The sequence below is a fragment of the Lutra lutra genome, chromosome 3, assembly GCF_902655055.1.
Source record: "Lutra lutra chromosome 3, mLutLut1.2, whole genome shotgun sequence".
Classification (NCBI taxonomy): domain Eukaryota; kingdom Metazoa; phylum Chordata; class Mammalia; order Carnivora; family Mustelidae; genus Lutra; species Lutra lutra.
In genome coordinates this window covers 2,060,980-2,078,487 of record NC_062280.1, presented here as the reverse complement: position 1 = coordinate 2,078,487, position 17,508 = coordinate 2,060,980, and the positions used below count along the sequence as shown (strand labels likewise).

Below are 17,508 nucleotides of genomic sequence, written 5' to 3'. Positions count from 1 at the left end.
CCGTAGGGTCCGAGGGGAATGCCAGGAGAAAGAGGGAGGCTTGGGCCACAAGGGGCTCCTGTAAGTATGTGTACTTCAACTCTCTCAAACAAACCGAATATTCTCTTTTAAATGAGAATATAGTACTGCTGCCTACTTTTTAGTTTGTCAGCTTTTATCCTTGCTTTTTATTCTGAAATAAATTTATGCTTACAGAAAAGTTGCAAAGGTAGCACAGGGAGTTCCTGTAGTTTCTGTTAATGTCGACATCACATATGACCACAGTTCGTTTGTTGCCTACTTATATTAATGCCAAAGTTAAGAAAATTATTAAAGACTCATAGCAGCATGGAATACGGTCCATGGAAAAAATATAAAATTCAGAATAGTAATAAAATTATGATAATCGGTGCCACTTATCAAGCAGTTATCGTATGTCAAGCATCCTTCCATGCTTTATTTCATATTCATCACAATCCTAAAAGGTAAGTGCTGAGTGTACCCTTCTAAAGAGCTGAGTTTCCTGGTCATCTGTCTTTGATTTGTTTTATTATTATTTTTTAAATTTTATTTATTCATGAGAGAGAGCATGTGAGCCAGAGGGGAGGGACACAGGGTGGGAGAAGCAGGCTCCCCGATGAGCAGGGAGCCTGATGTGGGGCCTGAACCCAGGACCCTGAGATCATGACCTGCGCTGAAGGCAGAGGCTTAACCCACTGAGCCACCCAAGCTCACCTTGTAAAACACCCTGTGATTTATTTTACATGTATAGCTCGAGAAGTGCCTTTGCTGCCTGTACACCTTGAACCTGGTAGGGAGGGGCACGTTCTATTGATTCTCTTCACAGCCCCTTGAAGGTCAGGCCATACTTGCTAACATTTCAGCCCTGCAGTTCATCGTTTGCTTTAATTTGGACAATTAAGGACGGCACCAGCCTCTATTATTACGAGATCTTGTCATCCTCATTAATGTTAGAATCCCAGGTTTACAGCGTCCCCTGCTGGGACCCCTAGCCACTTTAGCATTTCTCAATAGTACTAAATTCAGGGCCCTGGTTGTGCAGAAGTGAGACCCTCTCACGAGGCCCTTGCTTATCCCTTTGGAGACAAAGTGTCCTCCGGAAACTTGAACCCACTGTAGAGTATAGTCGGCTGTTGCTCATCCGTCCTTACGTGACACGTCTGGTCTCATATGTTCACTTCTCTGTGCTCTATTCTACCATCTGCCAAGGCAGCTCTGACATTTCTACCTCACTCACTGCGGGATTCTGCCCTTTCTAAACCATCTCCCAGGTTAACACCATTTCTCAGAATCTTTATCAGAGTGTTGAATGTGTATTGTGGAAAAGTATTTCCATATTATTAAAGTTCTCCACTTTGTGTCCTTTGCCTCACGATCTGGTACCCTCAGGACCTACTCCCACACATTCTTTGTTGGATTCTACCTCTACGTGATGTAAAGGACGTGATGTAGCTCCTTTGGTGTGTATCTTCCCTCTTTTATCAGAAGCAGCTTTTCCTCAGCTCAGTTATTTTGTGACTCGATGCTGGTTATTGGTCTGGTGGCCGAGCCGCAGGGACAGGTGCTCATGGCAGTAGCATGTGTTGTCAGGTAAGATAGAGGCTTCCGCATTATCTTTACTCGAGGAAGAATAAGCTGTTAATGGTGGGAATGGTGGGGATTTCCACAGACCCACAGACTTCAGAGTTGAGATGTCAGAGTTCTTAGACTATCCCGGTGCCAAATTCCATTCCTTCCAATCAAGGGCCCTGACCATAGGGCATAACAGACTTTCTTGTTTTAGAATTCAACCTTCTCAAGAACTCTTAAAGCTTTATCAAGTCCTGGGCCCAATCTTCAGTTTTTTTCTTTCTTCTGATTGTAGAAGATTACAATATTTGAGAGTGCTTCCAAGGAGTCCTTTACTGATGATACATCACCCTTATCCTTTCAGTGTCTCTCTCCCGTGTCTTCATTCCATGAGATCCATGCAATTCCATCAGCTTTATAATTGCTGTTTCTTCGTGTCCTTTGCAAGTTCCTGAGCTGTTGTACCCACAGCCCTTTCTCTTACACTTTTGCCCCATCTCAGTTTGCCACTGGAGACAATATTTATTGGGGCATCATCACAGGCTGTCAAGAGCAAGCCATGCTTCATCTGTCACAAGCTGGTCAGTGAGGAATCCAGCCTTAAATCCCATTTTATAGTCTGCTTTTTTACATTCCTTCTGGTGACAATGGTATTAGGGTGTCAGGTCAGGTTTCCTAGGAAACAGCATCAGAGCAAAGACTTACATGCAGGAAATTTATTAGGAATTGTTCTCAGAAGCTACATTTGTGAAGAAATGAATAAAAAGCAGGGTTTGTCGCAGGGAGAATTTAAGCTGTATGGCAATTACAACAAAGACCCCAGGCTCCATGAGTTCCCGGTTTCATGAGAACTGTGGGGCTGGGATGGCTCATCACTCTGGTCTTGAATGGGGGGCCAATCCTTTGTACTACTGCGTTGCCTTAGAAGAAGCATAACCTCGGAGGGCTGCCTCCTTAGCCAAGGGCGGTGTGTGGGAGGGTCTTGACTGTGAGCCATCAGCTTGCAGCACTTCCAGCAGTGGTAGAGCGATTGCTTCGGTGCTGAAGGACCACCGAGATGATCACCCTAGCCTTCACTGCTGCTTAATTCCCTCTGTGTGCATGCGTGTGTGTGTGTGTGTATGTGTGTGCCTTATTTTTTTACTGTTTTTACAAGGAGCACATTCCTCTTCTGAGTTAATCTGCCTATTAGACTGAAGTGTACAAAATTTCATTGTCTCTGAGCTCCTTTGATTGAAAGTCATACATTCAAGGAAAAAGGATCATTTTAATCAGTTCCATTTTCTCAATCTTGATTTTTCTTTGTCATTGTTGTAAGGATAGATGTATTTTTTTTAAATAAAGATTTTTATTTATTTATTTATTTGACACAGAAAGAGCACAAGTAGGCAGAGAGGCAGGCAGAGAGAGAGGAAGGAAAGCAGGCTCCCCGCTAAGCAGAGAGCCCAATGTGGGGCTCGATCCCAGGACCCCGGGATCATGACCTGAGCTGAAGGCAGAGGCTTAACCCACTGAGCCACCCAGGCACCCCAGGATAGATGTATTTATTCTACCTTATCAGTGTTGTACTCAGATGTATTTTTATTGCTGTTTGAAACTGTTGTCAGTTAACTTTCATATTTGTTCTTCAGTTTCTAACAGGGAAATTTTTATCCGACAAATGAATTATGAGCAAATACTGTAGAAAATGTAATTTTATCTTGTCTCTTTTGTTCCTAATTAGGGACAACGAGGTACACACGGTATGCCTGGGAAGCCTGGGCCAATGGTGAGCTGCACGACTTTCATCCTCATTCATCCCTGTACTGGTCCGTTGGCGCATTCACGAACACATGCAGAGCACCCACTGTATCCCCGACACCGAGAATAAAATGGTGATAGACACGCAGTACTTGTCTTTGGAACTGCCTTGTGTATCAAGGAAGAAAGATCTATCGATTCCTGTCCTAGCATGGTGCTGTTGCTAAGGGCTGTGTTGTAGAGTGTAACTTGAAGTTCAAGTATGGGAACCTTGCTGTACCTCCACCTACAGTGAGATACAAATATTAATCAAGGAAGACTTAGAGAGGAGAACATTCAAGCTAAACCTTGAAAGACGAGATACAGAATGAGCAGGAATACAGCATGGTCTGTATGATGGATAGATGAAAAAACATGGTGAGTTCAGGGAAATTCGAGGACGGTACATCAGATTTGAAATGATTTCCCCTTAGCATGTGTCCTGTCTCGTTCTTCAAACAGAGGAAACAAGAAGACAGGAGGAAAACATAAGACTCATTTAAAAGGGATTTTATTACTACAAAATGGATGGGATGACATCACAGTCCTCAAGGACGAATCAGGACGAGCTGGAAGGGAATTCCTCTTACACCCACTCACCTCCTCTCAGTCTGGCCATTGAGTCAGTGGCCTCGACTCTGCGCGCCTCCCCAGATATGGGAGAGTTACAAATGTCCACATATCGGCCTGGAAAAACATCACTCCTAAACACCCACATGATTCTTAAGCATCATTTTTATAAAGTGCAGTTCTAGATTTTGGTACAAAACCTGACTTTCTAAAAACTGAATTCCTTGATTAGCACAAAGAAAGTACATCTCTCAGGAAGAAATGGTTTCAATTTGTGTTTGTGACTGGCTTATTCTCTAATACACTACCACAAGCATTTAATACCACTGGACATAACTTTTAGCTCTATTCCCTATCAATGTCGGAAGGTACTTATTATAAAATGACATCATCTTTGTGATTTGAAAGTACTCAGTGGATTATTCTTATGTGTCAACATACAGAATGTCGTCGAAAAATGAAAGATGACTCAATTACATATTGATTAAAAACCACGTCTGATCACTTTTCTGGTTTCTTTTAATAGGGTCCTCTTGGGATACCTGGATCGTCTGGTTTTCCGGGAAATCCTGGGATGAAGGTAAAATGTTAATATATTTAGCTCTTGGTTACAAGAATTACTTGATTATACGAATGCTGAAGTGAGGAATGACATTTTGTTAATTGTATGGAGGTTGCTTAACTAAGGAAAAAACCTAGAGTATTCTCAGCGTCTATTATGGTAGGGAAAAAAAAAACTGTAAAAATTTAAAAATGAGATCACTAAACAATGTGTTATTAAAAAAGAATTACAACAATTGTAATATCAACAATAGCATCAAACAATTGTAATATCAAAGAGTCTGTTGCGTTAGAACTCCAGTCTAGACAACTGTAACAGCTGCAGGGAATATGAACTTAGTCTGAATTGGAAGTCTGTTCCTGGATACGGTGTCTGGCAGTAATAAACAGCAGAATGTTCTAAACAATAGGAGGTTAAAATAAATCAGACGTTGTCGAAAGGCTGTTCTCTGACACAACGCTGGCCTTCACTCCTCGCCCTGCCCCTACGATTTACACAACCATTAGAGGAATAGGCAGGGAGGCTCTTTGGCTTTCCACGTGGGAATGGATTAAAGTATTCTGTTGGGATGATTTACATTTGTCGGAAGTCACAGTTTGTTCTTCCAGCATTTTGGATGATAAATTCAAGGATTAAAGCAGGAGGTTATTAAGATTATATTAGTTAAATTAGTGAATACATTCAGAAAACTTCAAATGTTAAACAATACAATACCTTTGACTACCCCTCACACCCAGCTTCCCCTTGGCAATAATTTCCTTCCTCCCAAAGAAGGGATTTGCTCACCGGATTCGTGACTATGGCCGTGGCAATCACCTCACTTCTTCTCATGGAATTTTGTTGAAGGATAAGTGATGTCCTCAATAGAGGTCCAGGCTTCTTGTGGGGAGTGCTACTCAAACAGGCTTTGAACTGTTGTTTGAAACAAACAACAACAACAACAAAGTCCATAGCTGACATTGCAGATACTCTGAAATGTGAGCATCATCAAGTCAAATTACTCTTCAGGCTCTCGCTAATGCTGTCTGTACCCTCTGGGCCCCAGAGGTACGGCTGCTCTAAAACGATGCCTATGTCATTCCACTCGCCAACCCCTCCTTTCATTGAGAACTCACTGTGCACTGGAGCTCCTGGGACCTTCCTGAGGTCCCCTCTGTTTCCGATCTGCTCCCCTAAATCCTAGTCCTGCTGCTACAGACCCGGGCCATGGAGGCCAGTCCTCCCTATGCTCCCTGACCAAAATATGCAAAATCCCTTCCCCCTGCCTGTGAGACCCTCCACCCTCAAACTGAGCTCTGGCCAGAGAATTAAGGATAGAAGATGCACAATGTCCAGGACTAGGACTTAGAAGAAAGTGGTTTCTGCTCCTGGGGGGGCATCTAGCTAAGACCTCGTTAGAACCACAATTTATATAATAGTTTACTCTGCAGACCTCCTTCTCCTCCTGGGGTTACTAGCCCTGGCTCTTGTCTATTGAAAACTGCTTAAAAAGTCATTTTGCAAAACTGTTTTTCTCAGAAATTCTTTGCCTATCCTTTCCCTTCCTCCCCAAACAAAAAATTCCTAGATCTTCGTTTTTGGCCAGGATTTTCCTATACCTGTTAAATTCTTCCATGAGCTCTGGTTTTCTGGATGAAGAATAAACTTCCATATCCACTTCTTTGTATTCCAGGGATTCTACAGGGATTTTATGTGTTTTATTGGCACTAATGAACACCCTGAGGCTTAGTTCTTATATTCTTAGTTCTAATATTCCAGGTTAAGGTCCTCTAGGATTTGATCTATATAGGGACCTAAGATATTGTATAAGATACAGAAACCCACTTAGCTTTAAATTTCAGATAAATAAAGAAAAATATTTAGTATAGATATGACCCTAATATTACCTGCAACAAACTTATACTTAAATTAATTGTTATTTATCTGAATTAAAACTTAATTAGGCAACTGTATTTTATTTACTATCTGGGCGTCTATCGTGGGTTGAAATAAGGGTGGCTATCAGGTAACCTTGACCCCTTGATGCTGCTGTTAATGCTGAGGACGTCATCACGCTTGGAAGGGTAGGAAGGTGAGCCCGCTCCTTAAGCTAGGTTAGGCACACACCCTTGTAAACCAATTTGTGCTCACGACCCCTTTAAATACTAGAGTGTAAGATGTAAAGCTCCAAATAAGCAATAAACCTTGAACCACACCACATTTATATTTTTCTTAAATTGACATGCCTTTTGTACCCTGCTAGGGAGAAGCAGGTCCCACTGGAGCAAGAGGCCCCGAAGGTCCCCAGGGGCAAAGAGGTGAAACTGGGCCACCAGGTCCAGTCGGCTCTCAAGGTCTTCCCGTAAGTTCCTAGGACATCTAGGAGCGATGCTCTTAATAGAAAGCTCGACATGTTTTATAACATCAGAATGAAGGCAATCTATTTTAATTTATCTTCTTTGAATTCTGAATGTTGGCAACTAATTTAAAAAAAAATCTCTTGTCAACTCTGCAAAATTTAATCTATTTTAAGGAAAAGGGAATTTGTTATAAAAGTGAGTTTTATGATATAATGGTGGTTGATTTTTTTACGATAAATTTCTGCCTCTTTTGGAATATGGGAAGACATCCGAAGACCACCCTAGATATGGCTTAATGTCTTATAAACTTTTCATGTGTCTTTTAGGGCGTGGTAGGAACTGATGGGACACCTGGTGCCAAAGGCCCAACGGTAGGTAACTAACTGCATTCATCCACGCAAAGCTCAAACAGACATAATCTTTTGGACATTGACCATAGGCTTCTACGTGGATCTCTGCTCATCATGTCGCTCTTTCACTCTATTAGGGCTCTCCAGGCACCTCTGGTCCTCCTGGCTTATCAGGGCCCCCCGGATCTCCAGGACCTCAGGGTAGCACGGGACCTCCAGGAATTCGAGGCCAGCCGGTAACATCCTCTAAAATAACAATCATCCGTTAGTATAATCCAGCTAAGGTCACCAAGAAAAATAGCACTCAGTGAGATGCAATGAAACATAGATTATGTGGCTTGTCTAAACGAGGCAACTGAAGATGGGAATCTTTGTAGAGTGGAAGCCGAATGTCGTTGTACAGGTTAGGCGTTTAAATTCAAAGGAGAACATTACTGCCTTGTGTTGGATTGTAGTGGGTTTTTTATATAAAATAGTAAGGTCATGACTTCATGGTTAACCTCATAGACTCTTATCCGGAGTTGAATAATAACCACATGGAAATATTTTTGCAAGGCAGTGCGGAGAAAGGTGGAGGTTATCATGACAACGTGGTGAAAATTGGGTCCAACAGCTAATTCTTTTTTTTTTTTTAAAGATTTTATTTATTTATTTGACAGACAGAGATCACAAGTAGGCAGAGAGGCAGGCAGAGAGAGAAGGGGAGATAGGCTCCCTGCTGAGCAGAGAGCCCGATGCGGGGCTCGATCCCAGGACCCTGAGATCATGACCTGAGCTGAAGGTAGAGGCTTAACCCACTGAACCACCCAGGCGCCCCCACCAACAGCTAATTCTTGAAGACTGATCCTACCATTTTGTAAAATTATTTATTAGAAAAAATGTTATGATAAGTGCATAAGAAATAAACACATTGTGAAGTTGCGCTTATTATATTTTTAGCTTGATATGTAAAAATTAAAACTTTTTTTCTTAGCACTGCCTAAAACAAGTACTTTGAATTCTGTTCCAAGTAACTTAGCTATGCTGATAAATCCTTTTGTATGTTGGTGACAGACTTATTAAAACAGTGTTGCAGATACGTCTCATTCAATTTTATCATGTTCTCAATTTAGCAATCTGTTTCCCACAAGTTTAACTGATATTTAAAGACACACATACACAAAACCCCAGAGCACTCCAAAGATGAAATGTCCTATTTGAAGTTGTCAAACTGTCAAAAAAGAGAACATAAATATAAAATTATTTTGCTTCTGGGTAAATAAGTCTATTTCCTAAAATAAACCTGAAATAGATTTATCTGTAGACGCTATTATTGTTAGTTCTAATTTTAGTTAGCAAATTGCAATAATTGAATAATTCTGAGTGTTCTAGGATGCATGATAAAACAGCAAGATTTTAAAAGTAAGTCTCTTAAAGACCACTGTAAAACAGAGAAACTGCTACCTAGTTATACTATGTTTTATAAAATTTCACATACATTCTACAAGATTTGCAAAATTAAAAAAATGGTAATACAGACTCAGCTGTGGAAAGTTTCCAAGGCCCACTTTAATTAATTAAAGCAGATGGGACTGGCTAACTGTCCTGGTTCTCATAACTATTCATACTTTTATTTTAGGGTGATCCAGGAGTTCCAGGTTTCAAAGGAGAAGCTGGCCCAAAAGGCGAACCAGTAAGGTTTCATTTTTTTCCTGAAATGATAAGAAGAGTGTGAGTATTGTCCAGGAGTTCACAGATCAAAGTGCTCAAGTATTTAAAATAATAACAATAAGGAATATATCCTTGGATGGAAACAGTTTACTATGGTTTTAAATTTGTAATTGACTTCATTAAATGAAGCTTTTGACTGTAACTCCCTTGGACTCGGGCTCTTTCTGAAAACTTCCTTCTGTTTTTAACAGGGGCCGCATGGTATTCAGGGTCCAATAGGCCCAGCTGGTGAAGAAGGGAAAAGAGGTCCCCGAGGTGACCCCGGAACAGTCGGTCCTCCAGGCCCAATGGGAGAAAGGGTAAAATTTGAATAATGCAACAAATTCTTAGGGTTGCGGGGGAATTACATGGGTAAGTTTTGAGTTGGTAAGGAAAGCTCGAACAGTTAAAAGAAATGCTTGCAAGTGCATCGAACAGTTCAGTATGGTTGTCTGTGTATTCACGGAGGCTACTGTTCAATTGTTGCTCATGCATTCATTCAACTAATGCTGATTGAACAACTACATTGTGCCCGTTTGATACGCTGGCATGTAGTTGATATATTGGCATGTAGTTGATATGTTGGTACTTAGTGAAAAAGACGGCAGTGGCGCCAGCCTCATGCTTGGGCTAGTAAACAGTAGTTTATTCCAGTGGGGAGGTAAACAGTAAACAAGTCAACAGGCAAACAAAAATGTAATTCTACACTTTACTAAGTACTGTGTACACTGGGAAATAGCAGGGACGTGGTAGAGAGCAGCTGTGAGCGTGTGACGGTATGTAACACTAGATTAGGTGGTCAGGACGGGTCCTTTGGGAAGATGACAGTTTAGCTGACACCTGACGGTGCGGATGAGCCAGCAGGAGAACTTGGGAGAAAGAATGTTGTCAGCAGAGGAACCAGGAAATCCTAAACCACCAGGCCAGGAGGGCTGATGATTTTAGAAGTTAGAAGAGGTTGCTGTGGCTGGAGTAAGATGATGCAGGTCCGAAAGGGACAATGTTATCCCGTTACATGTACAGAGGCTTTCAGAGGATGCAAAGTTCTTCACACAGAAGACACTACAAATGGCGTTACCATTGACACGTTGATGGTGATAGACGGTGCTCATATCTAGATGACAGTTTTCCTCCATGTGTAATTTTACAGTGAATTGTTAGTATAGTTCTGAATTTGAATAATTTTTGGCTCAGTACTTGTACATTCTCCAAAATTTAAAATTTCTTTCCATGTACTCAGGTTTTTTTTTTTTTCTTTTTTTCCTCTTATACTTATCTACTGTCATGTTGGGTTGATCACAGCTCCTAAAACCTTATAATACTAAAAATAAAAGTTACCTACTAGTTATACATCTCAAGAACATCAACAATAATTAAGAGTCACCTGTTGGTCACTTGCAGGGTGCTCCTGGCAATCGTGGTTTCCCGGGCTCTGATGGTTTACCTGGACCAAAGGTGAGGTTATCCCATCAATGGTGACACTCATGTGGCAGGTGCTACATGATGACGATGATGCCACTGTCCAGAGTAGTGATCTGGCTTGGGTCCACGTGGGTACAGATCCAGAAAGGAGTCAGACACAGATGTCAAGCCTAATGTCAAAACCCCCTGCAGAGGGCTGGTTTCTGTATTATAGAGGGCTAGGAAGAACGAGAATGGTTGGAAGTATGTAGAAGTTTGTTTTCAGACCTTCTCCAGACGGTGCTGAGGAGAAAAGGTCACACACCTTTACTTTAGCTGTATAGAGACTTTCTCCTTTATCTAGAAATTCAGACTCTAAAGTTTTGGTGTTTTTTTCCCAACTCTAGATTATCGGAGTGGTAATTGAAATATAATTCTCTTTAGCCAACAGTGAAAGTCACTCTTCTTTAATAAAGACAAATGAGAACAGAATATGTAGTGATACTTTTTGTAACTTTGTAAGTACTTGACAAAGTATTTGAATGGTATGCTAGTGCTTTGATTTGTAAAACATAAATTTCGTATTTCTTTCCTTTTATTTTCCTGCATTGTTTTTTTTCTGACACATTCTGCTTTGCATTGGAACAGGGGGCTCAAGGAGAGAGGGGTCCTGTGGGTTCTTCTGGACCTAAAGGAGGTCAAGGGGACCCAGGACGGCCAGGTGAACCTGGGCTGCCCGGTGCTCGGGTAAGAACACAGCCATTTGCTACATTAACCCAAGAGAACTGCTCCTCAGAGCTCAGCAAAAGGACTGTCTAACTGAGCTGGTCTTGACAAGTGGGAGCATGTCTTTTTGTTTACAATTTTGACCTGATTCGCTATTTTAAAAATACTGGTTTGTTATTTTTCATGTATGGAAAATACAGTCATTTCTAGTATCCCTTTCTCAAAGACGTATGCATTCATCATTTTGCCCCTTGACATGAAAGAAAAACCCTGTTTGTCAATATTTACTTTTTCTTTACTTGCTGATGAATAATTTATTTGGCTTTTGGCCGAGAGAATTCCTGATAAATTTGTTTTTGACCAAATGTCACTCGAAAATTCATTTTTTGGACTGTGAAATTCCTCTCATATTCCATTGCCAGCAGTGCTCCTCAAAGAGAAGGGAATTATACAAAAAGTTGTTGGATGGAAATATACATTTGGCTCCACATAATCTTGAACCCAGTGTTCAAGATATGAGTAAAAGTCTATGATAGCCCTTCCTCCTTCTGCATGGGAAACCGACATTTTCCTAGAAATTCTTCCCTGGATACCTGATAGAGTTGGAACGCCATCTGAATGAGCAGTCACCGCTGCTTACAGTGAAAATGACCCCTGAGTGTTGACCACATTTGGACTGGGAGGGCCACGAATTATAAAAACCTAGTGGGAGGCATAGCTTTGGGTGTCCTGAGTTTAAAGTGACTAGGCCTGAGTTTGGCATGACTAGTAAGGCTCCCCTGGCTAGGATCGGTATACTGTGTTCACGGCGCTGTAACAAATGCTGGTTAAGGGAGATTTCTAAGCCAGAGGGCCTCCTGTGCCCGCTGTGTAGACTCCTTTCCTCACATGTGACCTCTTCACTGTGGGAGGCTGTGCTGTGAGGGCTCCCCCGGTGAAGTCCCACATGGTGCTGCCTGTGGCACGCTGTGTTTCTGCCCTGTGTCCTTCCAAAGCCATGCTGGCCAAGGCCCGTGACCAGCCTGTGAGTTTGCCTAGAGAAGGCCACTGAGAATGGGCGTTGCACAGTGGAACTGGGTCCTTTGAACACGGTGCTATTTTTACTCTCATGACTCTTTACCTCAGTTGCAAGTTAGCGACAACATGACAAATGCTTTTAATTTTCAGGGTCTGACAGGAAATCCTGGAGTTCAAGGTCCTGAAGGAAAACTTGGGCCTTTGGTAAGTAATTTACATAAAACTCCTGAGGGGGCCTGGGTGGCTCAGTTGTTTAAGCGTCCAGCTCATGATTTCAGCTCAGGTTTTGATCTCAGGGCATGAGTTCAAGCCCCATGTGGAGCCTACTTAAAATAAATAAATTAAAAGCCCATAATCCTCAGTATTTCTCAATAGACCTACAACTTAAACGATGAGATGTTTGTTTGAGGTCAATGTTTTTAATCGGGGGGATGCTGATGATACAGACATGTTTAAAATGCTGGAGCAAATTCATAGGATCTTGATATTTTAAAATTCACCAGAAACTGATCAAATTTAATTGATACCAATGCTTGAGATTGAAATTACTTCTCTAACATCAGCGGAAAAAGTTGAAATTATGTATTCCTCCAGCATTGGTCAAATTTGTCTATTAGAAACATTCTTATTTCTTGATATCCTCCCAATTGTATAGGTTTAAAGATAGGTAGGTCTGACTTTGGACAGCTTACATACTCTGGGCCCTTCCTTTATACCAAAAATGTGAAAAAGAAGTACCAAATTTTCATTACCACAAGCTAGAGTAAATTAAAGAAGAATGAAAATTTTTCCCCGTGAGAATGAGAGTGTAAGGAGATGCGAAGTTGAGGTTTGTGTATAGAAGAAGAGTGAAATCTCTGTTCTCAATACTCAAAATACTTCAGCAGGTTTTTTTTAAACACTCAACTATTCTGATTCACTGAGTAAAGGGTGAAGGATAATTTAAAACTTACGTAACTTTTGTAAGTACGGAAAGACAAGTGATGACTATTTAGAGAGAATTTACATAAAACTTACTTTGCTCCTGTCAACTTTGTAGGGTGCTCCTGGGGAGGACGGCCGGCCAGGTCCTCCAGGCTCCATAGGAATCAGAGGACAGCCGGGCAGCATGGGTCTCCCAGGCCCCAAAGGTAGCAGTGTGAGTACATGTGTGATAGGTTTGCTATCTCATCACGACCCTCACTTCAAGCAGCCGTGTTTTGAGCAGGTTGATTGACGTTTAAATGGCTTCTAAATTTTCTTTAGGGTGACCCTGGAAAACCTGGAGAGGCAGGAAATGCTGGTGTTCCTGGGCAGAGGGTAAGTATACATTTTCTGCCAAAGGGGGGAAATATATATATATATGAAATTATCCAAATGTCTTGTGGCCCCACTTTACATATTATCTCTGTGTGATATTAGGGAGCTCCTGGAAAAGATGGTGAAGTTGGTCCTTCTGGTCCTGTGGGCCCCCCGGTATGTGATCTTTCCACGAGAATGTGTTCCCATTGCATTTTTCATGTTTGTCCAAGACTTTACTTATGAGTAATTTTCAGAGGAAGTAAGTAAGAAAGTGCAGGATTGAAGAATTTCAGTTATAATCTTTCATTTTGATTCCTGTGTGGGTACCTTCTGCCTTTTTAAATGGAGCGATTGGACTTTTCGTTTTAAACTTCTTTAAAATGTTGATGGTAAAACCTACCTCATCATCTTTAAGTGTTGAAGAATGTGTCAACTGAGGAAAATCAGTTTGACAAATGTTTTGACAAATTTTTGACAAATATTTTGTACTTTTATTGATAATATTTTTTTAAAAGATTTTTATTTATTTATTTGACAGAGAGAAATCACAAGTAAGCAGAGAGGCAGGCAGAGAGAGAGGAGGAAGCAGGCTCCCTGCTGAGCAGAAAGCCCGATGTGGGGCTCGAACCCAGGACCTGGGATCATGACCTGAGCCGAAGGCAGCGGCTTAACCCACTGAGCCACCCAGGCGCCCCTTGATAATATTTTTTAAAGATTTTATTTATTTATTTGACAGACAGAGATCACAAGTAGGCAGAGAGGCAGGCGGGGGAGGGGGGAAGCAGGCTTCCTGCCGAGCAGAGAGCCTGATGTGGGGCTCGATCCCAGGACCCTGGGATCCTGACCTGGGCCGAAGGCAGAGGCTTTAACCCACTGAGCCACCCAGGCGCCCCTTGATTAATATTTTTTATGGCACGGAGAAATAAGTGGAATATTGGAATAGAGACACAGGTCTCCCCCATTATCTGAAAGTAGAGTGTTCCCGTGAAAACTTTATAAGCTGAAATGGTATAAAGCCAAAAAGCAATTATCACTAGTTTATACGGACATTTTTCTTAAAATTCCCAGACTCCAAAAAGAGCCTCTCCTAGGCTTTTCTAATACCTTAGGACATATCTTACCCTAACAGATGCACAAATAAATGTAGATAAAACTCAGATGCTCACAGACACAGTTCCGCGCTATGGCGGCTTGATGTCGAGATGCGAGTGTGGTTCTCCAGGCAGGAGCTCGTGGGGGCCCCTCTCGCTGCCAGGGGTGCACTGCTTCTGTGACAGCTCACAGCAAAACAAATGCTGAATGTTTTGCGGTTTTTTTTGTTTTTTTTGTTTTTTTTTTTTGCTTTTCGCCTTTTTTTCATAAAAGCAAAAATTCTCTTCGGACGTCTTTCCGTTAGCAGAAGACTAATACAGATCTTTCATAAAAGTGAAGTGTTACAGCACGAACTTTGGAAAAGCAGGAGATACTTGTATTGCCTGCTTAGATTAGTTGTGTAAAAGTAATGAGTTTTTCCAGGTTCAACTTATCCGGTTTCCCCACCCAATTTTATGGTTGGCTCTAGACATTTTACGTTTGGATCAAGAAATGAACATATGTTGTCAGTGTCTATGTCAGCTTTAGAAGATACTTTCTCAGCAGCACGGACTTCCAACAACACCGTTCAACAACTTCATTATAGTGCTCACTCGTTATCTGGCTAGAATGGAAACGTGATTAGAAAACAGGCAAATATCAATACTCATAGTAGGTCGCATACACCAGAAGCAGATATGAAGGTCAGACTCTACTCATGACTATCTTTCCTTCATGACTTAGGGTCTAGCTGGGGAGAGAGGAGAACAGGGACCTCCGGGCCCCACTGGCTTTCAGGTAGGCGCGAATCCACTTTTCCATGGTTTCTACCGTTAATTAAGCTGCTTTTTTAAAATATAAAAAGATATGGTCAAATGATGTGAAATTCTACAATTTTCAAAAAAGTCATTTTTCTTTTAGTAAATAAATAAAATGGATCAAACCCAACATTTCTGTTCAAAGAGAAGGAACAGACTTCCCCCTAAAAACTGATCAAAATCTAAAATTGTTAACAAATTAAAAATTATGAAATGTTTTTGATAAGTTTTATTGAACAATTTTAAGGTTGATTCAGTTTTATAGACACAATGTCTTAAATTTTTTGTTGAATAAATTTTCATGATTTATCTAAATATATTGTATGGGAAATTAATAATGGATAATCATTTGATTAAAAAGAAACTTTCAGGAGTGACTTTCAGTACTACACTAGCAACCTAAAATATTGCTTTCAGACCCATAAAAACTTGACAAATGTTAAGAATCTCCCGTTAGATTCTTATCTTTTTTCTTCTTACGTGTGTCCAAATGAAAATCTAAACCTATAAACCGACCATTGCTGCATTATGGTATAAGATAGAGTTTTCTTGTTCTGTTTTCCTTGTCTTTAAACAATATCTTTTGCTTGAACGTATAGTCATGGAACCTGCATGAATTATAAAAGGTAAACTGTGAACACTAGTAACCTGTTAAACTTTGACAAATTCACAATTTTATTTTCTTCCTTTTCCTTTAGGGGCTTCCTGGTCCTCCGGGGCCTCCTGGGGAAGGTGGAAAGCCAGGAGATCAGGTAAGTTTATTTAAAGTAATAATAATAATAATAGCAATAATAAAAATTGCTTGCCCATAATATCATTTATTATTATATGTGAAGTTCTGTTCTGGTTTGCTTTATAAATGTAATATCTTTTAATCCTCAAAACAACCCTATACATGTAGGTACTATATGATGCCTGTTTTTCAGATGAGGAAAATGAGGCACAGAGATGTTAGGTGACTTTCCAAAGTGACACAGTGGGTATAATTTGTGAATACTGGCCTGTTTCCCAAGACTGTTTGTAATCGCTAGAGATGTGTCTTCTCATAACTACCGAGTTTTACTTGAAGCTTTATAAATGGCTATAAACAGATATTATTTTATTTCTATTATTTTATCAGGACATCAGTTAATTTATTTTTCTGTGAGTGATTCATTCATTCATTTAACCATTCAGCAGGTATTTGCTGGGTACTGTGTGCTTAGGTGTCTTGAGCTCTGGCCCTAACCAATTGAACCAGATGGACATGAACTTTACATTATATCACGGTAGGAGATAGAGAGTTTCTGGGGAGGTACTACGTGTGTGGAAACATAGAAGATGCACCAAATTCAGACATGGGGATTTAGGAAAAGTTTCCCAGGCAAAGTAATATCTTTTATGAGTAATGGGAGAGAAGGAAGGGAGATGAGTGCAGCAGGTGCAAAGGTTTTGTTGGTCAAATGAAGGCACTGAAAAGGTTGCTAAGTCAGGAATGCAGAGAATAAATTCGCGTGGAGGTGAGGCTGGACGGTAAATCAGGAGCCAGATTATGGGAAGTCTGACTTCGAACGTCGTTTTTTCGGATTCTTCTAATGGGAGGTGATGAAGGGCCTTTAAGCAGGGAGTAGTGTCACTAGATTTGGGTTTTTGGAAGATCACACCAAATGGAGGACGGTACATTGCAGGGGATAAAACTGGAGGCCCCCTTGATACGGTTTTCGTTTTGTTTCTTTTTTTTAGTAAAAGGCAAGGCTTATTTGAGGAACTGACATAAAAGGTGGGTCACTAAGTCACTAGCAGCAGTGATGTCCTAGTGTGACTGCACCAGCCTGTGGCTGCTGCTACGTGCAGAGGAAATGCTAGTCCTCCGTTCTGGAGGGTGTGACATTACTGTCCCAGGACAGCACTTGCTTCTTTGTGTTTCCTGTCCCCTGCATCATCCTGGGTCGGGGATGGAGGATAGACACTGACGGCTCTGAAGGGGAGATACATGTCCACGTGCCCGAGAGAACTCTCCTGTGACACTAGTGGAAATTTCTCATGATGGGGGATTACCACAGAAGCAAATGTACTGCATATACTGAGATTAACATTCGTGGTTTTGTAAACATAGAGGGTAGTGGTTTTAGTGACCATAGGTATCTGTTCTCATCCAAACGGTCAGACACGGGCTACTTTGTCCAAAATTTAGTGCACTATCTGCCACAAAATTGCAAGCCATATCATATTTAGAAGTTGCAAGATGTACCATTACTTAAACGTTCCTACAAAACAGCACATGATGTTGATTAAGCTACCACAATGTTTTCTATGAGATAAAATATTATTGAAGGAACTCCCAGATGTGTTTGTAC

The 17,508-nt window shown here is 41.0% G+C and overlaps 1 protein-coding gene across 1 annotated transcript in view; it reads left to right on the top strand.

Moving 5' to 3' along the window:
* COL5A2 (collagen type V alpha 2 chain) overlaps window positions 1-17,508 on the top strand; it is a 138,341-nt gene that overhangs the window by 94,605 nt on the left and 26,228 nt on the right. Inside the window, exons 16-31 of the mRNA XM_047720551.1 lie at window positions 7-60; window positions 3,293-3,337; window positions 4,445-4,498; window positions 6,723-6,821; window positions 7,146-7,190; window positions 7,307-7,405; window positions 8,788-8,841; window positions 9,071-9,178; window positions 10,260-10,313; window positions 10,908-11,006; window positions 12,153-12,206; window positions 13,042-13,140; window positions 13,248-13,301; window positions 13,404-13,457; window positions 15,099-15,152; window positions 15,871-15,924. Coding sequence (XP_047576507.1) covers window positions 7-60; window positions 3,293-3,337; window positions 4,445-4,498; window positions 6,723-6,821; window positions 7,146-7,190; window positions 7,307-7,405; window positions 8,788-8,841; window positions 9,071-9,178; window positions 10,260-10,313; window positions 10,908-11,006; window positions 12,153-12,206; window positions 13,042-13,140; window positions 13,248-13,301; window positions 13,404-13,457; window positions 15,099-15,152; window positions 15,871-15,924 — 1,080 coding nt within the window. The remainder of the gene's footprint in view (window positions 1-6; window positions 61-3,292; window positions 3,338-4,444; window positions 4,499-6,722; window positions 6,822-7,145; window positions 7,191-7,306; window positions 7,406-8,787; window positions 8,842-9,070; window positions 9,179-10,259; window positions 10,314-10,907; window positions 11,007-12,152; window positions 12,207-13,041; window positions 13,141-13,247; window positions 13,302-13,403; window positions 13,458-15,098; window positions 15,153-15,870; window positions 15,925-17,508) is intronic.